Consider the following 6000-nt stretch of genomic DNA (forward strand, 5'->3'; position numbering starts at 1 on the left):
ATGCGAAAACAATACAGTGTACGGTGCACTGGATGCACTTGAAGAAACCCAGGCGGCCAGAATCGATGCTGTGCTACAGGCCATTGTACGGTACGGTGTCTCTATATATTCGAAACTCCGGTGACGTCTTGAAGCTTTAAACGTGCAATCAATCAATCAATCAATCAATCAATCAATCAATCAATCAATCAATCAATCAATCAATCAATCAATCAATCAATGGGCTCGTGTTTTAGAGTAGTTCGTAATCACGGACGCCAGGCTGTCGTGACAGTGTATGTATGATTAGCGTGGGCGACCTCAGTCCATGACAAACATGTAGTTCTTTGCGAATTGAAAGCTTTGTGAATTCTATTTTTTCTAGAGATAATACGTGAGAACCATGGGGCCGAACTAACAAAGCTATTTGTTCGTGAGAAATGTTTTTTATACGGATAGTCGCTTTTGCTAATGATATGTTTGATATCACTGGCCGGTGCCTGAGAGAGAGCGAGAGATACATTATTTTATTTACAGATAGGCAGAGTCGGTCTGAGCTTGTGTGCTCTAACCTCGCATTGTGTGAGGGGAAAAGGGAAACGAAATAAGGATGGAGGATGGCTAGAACAGTGGTGAGATTATTGCCAGTCCTTCACTGTTAACATCAGAATACTTCAAGTCTTAGATCCAGTCCCGTGTTTTGTATCACGACCCGCGCTGTTACTGCTCTTACAAATCGCTCTAGCATATTACATGCATTGCCAGTGCGGGCCCTAGGCATGATAGGCCTTCAATGGAATCAAACTTTATATAAATACGTTTTATCTTCCCTAAAACTCACATGCTGTCTTTTGTGTTTAGACGCCTTGCGTAACAACCCACTACCCGCCTAGTTGCTTAGTGGCTATGGTGTTGGCCTGCTAAGTAGGAGGTCGCGGGACAGAATTCCATCCATGGCGGCCGCATTTAGATGGGAGCGAAATGCGAAAACACCCGTGTGCTTAGATTTAAGTGCACCCCAGGTGGTCGAAATTATACCAGACTACTACCGCGTGTCTCATAATCAGATCGTTTTAGCAAATAAAACCCCATAATTCGAATTTTTTAACAGCCTCGTGAGTGAACAACATAAATTCATATGCCAAGCGGAGTGAATGGTAAGCCGCTCTTTTAAGGATTTTTTAGTCACCGGTGCTGATGCGACGGTGTCTTTAAGTCCCGTGACAGAGATTGTGAAGGGCAGCTAATTAAGCGTATAACTTTACAACCTTTTTACTGAGCATACGGCAAGGCGTTCTTGTGCGACTATAGGTTAACTATGATATGGGATCTTTTTCAAGCAAGTAGAACGCGCAGGAAACTGCGGTGGTATTACCGGGTAATTGTTTTCGGTCTTGTCGTTCGCGGCCTTCAGTGTGGAACGTACTCGGCACTCCCGCTTACGCAACATCACCTGACGAACCGTCACTGAGTGACGCAGCTGATACGTTGTAGATGCATGGTTTGCCTTTCCTGGATACATTTTTCTCCTGGTGATTGCTTTGGGCTCAGCGGCTCTTTGCCTGCAGGATATCCTCTGCGAAAGAGGATGTCTGGCAAGATGAGCCATAGTTGCCAGCGCAGCTCTTCTGCTATTCTAGCGTCGACTGCTCGTTTCGAAACCGTTGTCGCTTGGCTGCACCGCCGCGCGGCGAGTGCTGTCGTAAGTGAATAGCTCTGACACACACACACACACACACACGAGGCGTCGTCCTTTCTTTCTTTTTTTCGCTCATTTTCTTCTTTCTTTTGCCATGCGTGGCTGTCTCCTCTTGCAGAGCACGTCTGCGCGCATCTCGCTTTTCATGTGACCCGCCGCTATTTCTGCGTCCCTGACTGAGCGGCTTCCTGTCGTCTAACTCATTCGGCCTTGGTTAAAATGAACTACACACACACACACACACGCACGCAGAGACGCCTCGTGGCATTTGCTAGTTTGGCTGCACGCGGCGCCGTGGTGGCTCTCGCGCCGGAATGAATAGTGTGTACGCCCCGAGTAGCTCTAACCTTGAGAGGCCTAACTGATTCTACCTGCACGGCCGGCATACGCGTCGTCCGCAAAAAAACACATTTCGCGGCGTGAGGTGGTTTGTTTCTCTTTTTTTCTCCTTCTCATTCATGGCTCGTTACGCTTTGTGCGTAGTATATTCTGAGCGATCCTTTAAATTTGTTCTTCCGATAGGTCTTATCTGACGGTTGCCTAATGGGCTCCTTCATCTGAAGTCGTCCGTCAACTCTGCCGACTTTGTCTTCGAGCGACTGGTTGGTTCCTACATGTCGTCTCCAAGAGCAATTTTTAAAGCTCAGGACACGGCCCGGCTTAGACACGTTGATTGCACATGAACGCATTTCTTGATAGTCAACACCAGCGCACGCCTGTGGCATAGACTTCCCTTTTTCAGTAACGTCTTGGTGAAGGCTAGTTGGTTCATCTTTACAACTAAGCTGAAAGACCGAGTATAAGTCAGGACACACCGAGAAACGCACGCCAAACACACCACAGAACAGGCGCTGACTGCCAACTGATTTCTTTTTTTATTCGAACAACGCCTGTCTTTTCTCGCTTCTTTTTTCTTACTTTTTGCAAGAGATCAGTCACTTGAAATCGGCAATCAGCGGCACCTCACGACATTGGAAACATGATGAGAAAATTAGCAGCTTTATTTAGTGTGACGAGTGCGAAAGGCATTACGCCGTACTTTACAATAGTAAAACTCCTCTGTAATACCTTTTCGCGCTTGGTCATAACTACTTTGAGGAAGTAAAATAAGTTTTGTAGCCACTAATTAGATTGACGAAATATATCTATTATCACCTTTTACTCTTTACACATGTGCTCAAGAAATATCACTAAGTACTTCAGGTATTAACAATTAATGTCATTACTTGCTTACCTGCTTGTCTAGCTGCCGAAGAGCTACAGCCTGACATTGGTGACATTGGTGACTAACAGAAAAAGCGGGCATATCCCACGCCCTATATGGGGAATCGATGCTATGCGAAGCAGTGTGCGGTGAGCCTATACCAAGTTAACGAAACGACCATGAGAGCACCAAGACGTAGGCGGCTGTTTCATGACCTACATGACACGCATGTCATGACCTATCATTTATGTTCGTCATGCACTCTTGTCATACTATGACAATTGTGGTACATACCAAGTTGACGAAACGTCCATGAGAGCACCAAGATATAGGCGGCTGTCTCATGACCTACATGACGCACATGTCATGATATTGCGCGGTGTCTATAATCAAGCTTCAATCTCTTTCGCTTCTCCCTGTTCCAATATCGCCCCCCTTAGCGTGTGAGTATCGACTCATTGGCCTTAAATACATAGTGCATATAGCTTGCAATTTTACAAATCAATGCCAACTGTTCGTCATATGTAGCGTCTCCGCATATCGCTATATATATAGAAATAATGCGGACAAAAATTTGGCTGTTTCACCCTAACAGCGAGGCAATTGACAGCGATAGCAAGGTTTAGCGTTGCCGTTGAGCTCCTCGCACGGTGTTTTAGATAAACGCGGGCACGACGCGAGTAGCGCGATGCAAGGTAACTTCTGCCGGGCAGAAGGAAAAGCGCTCCCGGCAGCCACCGTGCAGAGAGAGAGAGAGAGAGAGAGAGAGAGAGAGAGAGAGAACAAGAATAGGAAAGGCAGGGACGTCAACCAGAACGGCATCCGGTTTGCTACCCTACACTGGGGATGGCGGAAAGGGGAATAGAAAGAGGAAGAAAGGGAGAGAGTAAGCACTGAGTACGTGTAGGAGGGACACCATACACAAGGACACTATAAACGGTCTCTTAAACCGGTGCACTTCAAGTACTGCACGAGTGCACGAATCGCTTTTCGAGCCAGTGACGGGTGTGGCCACGGTCCGAGTATCTTTGACTCGGTGAACGGTCTCGAGTCTAGTCGATGTAAAGTTGCCCGCAGAGAAAGGCGTTGGACATCGTAGCGAGGGCAGGTACACAATAGGTGCTCGATGGTCTCCTCGCACCCACAGGAGTCGCACATCGGGCTCTCGGCCATTCCCATACGGTAGGAGTATGCGTTCGTGAACGCCACTCCCAGCCACAAGCGGCACAGCAAGGTTGTTTCGCAGCGGGAAAGGCTAGATTAGGTAGTTGTAGCCGTAGCGTGGGGACCAGTTTGCCTAATCTGCAATTGAAGGCACTTGAAATCCACAGATCTTGCGACTTATTGCGTGCAAGTAGGCGAAGTTCCCTGGCAGCGTCCGACCTCGCCAAAGGTGTTGGACGCGTCTTGGTATCTTCGGGCGCACACCGGGCGTTACAAGATACGTGTACCTTCTTGTAACGTGTACAAGATAGCGGCCCAGCTGCGTACACGCTCGGCAGGAACGATAGACTCAAAAGAAAAAAGTTTACGCCCTTTGGGGCTTATCTTGTCCCCAAACAATAATCGTCATCTGCCTTGCTAGCGATTCTTCTCTTGAAAACTCGGTGCTTTCCTGTCGAGAATGCTGTGTCGAGCAGATAACGCGGAAGCCGTTCGGACTAGGAAGTACCGGGCGCGCAGCGTTAAAGAAAGGAAATGCGGGCAAGGCAGATCGCGATTATTGTTTCGGGACAAAATATAACCCAAAGGGTGTAAACATCTTTTTAGAGTGTAGTGTGCGTGCGCACACCGCTCGTGCCAGCAGAGCGGGAGGCAGAACGCTCTCATGGTTTCACCACTGAGCGGAGTGTTGAGGGTGCAGTCCGCTTCGTTACAGCCAGGCTGTGTACTGCGCGTCTCCGGAGACCCTCTAAACCTCCGCGCATGCGCCGTTGATAGCGGGGCAGCACGATGTCGGCGACGACGCCGTGAATGCGCTTCGAGCGCCCGTATAATTGGCTATCGCAGTACAACCCGAGTGTCGAAAGGTGGCTGGCGAATGTTGAGCTCAGATGTTCAAATACTCCTTGGCCCTGCTAAGGCAGTTGGGTCGTGCCGCTTCGTGGGGACTGCTGACGTCGGCATTTTCCAGACGAGGTCCCGTATCAAGCAACGAGAATTTGCCAACCACGCGTCGGCACCGTGGGCGACCGCGCTCGCCGAATCTCCCGCGGCGCGGCAACCTTCACCTTTCGTTGACCCGCTTCGCCAGCGCAAATCTCACGTGCCACGCGCGAAGTACGAGAGGGGCCACGCGCTGCCGACCGTCTTTCTGCCGGCGCCTTGTTCCCTGGTGCGTGACGTCAGCCGATGAGACTACGTGGCACGTAAACCCACTGACTTCGTTTGTCGAACCCCCTGATGCATGCAGCAAGCATGGCAGGTATCGGCGCGTCCTAGAAACGGTGTATAGGGCTGATTTCTGTCTTTTCTTTTTCCTCTGTAGGGGGCGCTCGATGATTACCCGAAAGCATCGCTGATCACTGCTGCGGACTCTGTGCGACTTGATCGGCCGTAAGACTCGTAAAATGCGTACAGAGGCGTATAATAACGTATTGTTAGCGGTCTGTGGCCACAATCTGACGTGACGTGTGCTTTTACTTGCTGATGAGAGACTATCAAGTGAAATAAACGGGCGCATAACTTGTACAGTTGATCCTATCAATAATAGATCATATAATATGCGCTTAGCTCTTCACAGAAATGATTTCGCGAAATTTTTGCCACTCTGGCCGATCAAATCAAGCATGAATGCCTCCTTATCGGCAGGACGAAGAAAACTGTAAAAAAGAGGACGTATTCGTTATTTTTCCGATGCAGCCATAATTTTACTGATGTAGATAGTTTCAAACTTTATATATATATATATATATATATATATATATATATATATATATATATATATATATATATATATATATATATATATATATATATATATATATATATATATATATATATATATATATATATATATATATAATATGTTCTTACCTATACCGCCTTCAAACGTAATCCAGCCTCACAACTGTGGTGGAGTACAGTGAAAGCGTTTTCCCGGAACCTAACTAGCGCT

General features: G+C 47.6%; 1 protein-coding gene across 4 annotated transcripts in view; it reads left to right on the forward strand.

Annotated features, from left to right (window-relative positions):
* The window catches only part of LOC135901211 (Krueppel-like factor 6), a 397383-nt gene that overhangs the window by 289774 nt on the left and 101609 nt on the right, over positions 1-6000 (forward strand). Inside the window, exon 1 of one of the 4 annotated variants that reach the window (XM_070531072.1) lies at positions 51-90. The exons of the other annotated variants lie outside the window; for them this stretch is intronic. Coding sequence (XP_070387173.1) covers positions 66-90 — 25 coding nt within the window. The 5' untranslated portion in view covers positions 51-65. Of the gene's footprint in view, positions 1-50; positions 91-6000 lie in introns of those variants that run through there. 4 annotated transcript variants of the gene reach the window in all.

This window comes from Dermacentor albipictus, chromosome 1, assembly GCF_038994185.2.
Source record: "Dermacentor albipictus isolate Rhodes 1998 colony chromosome 1, USDA_Dalb.pri_finalv2, whole genome shotgun sequence".
NCBI classification, from domain to species: Eukaryota; Metazoa; Arthropoda; class Arachnida; order Ixodida; family Ixodidae; genus Dermacentor; species Dermacentor albipictus.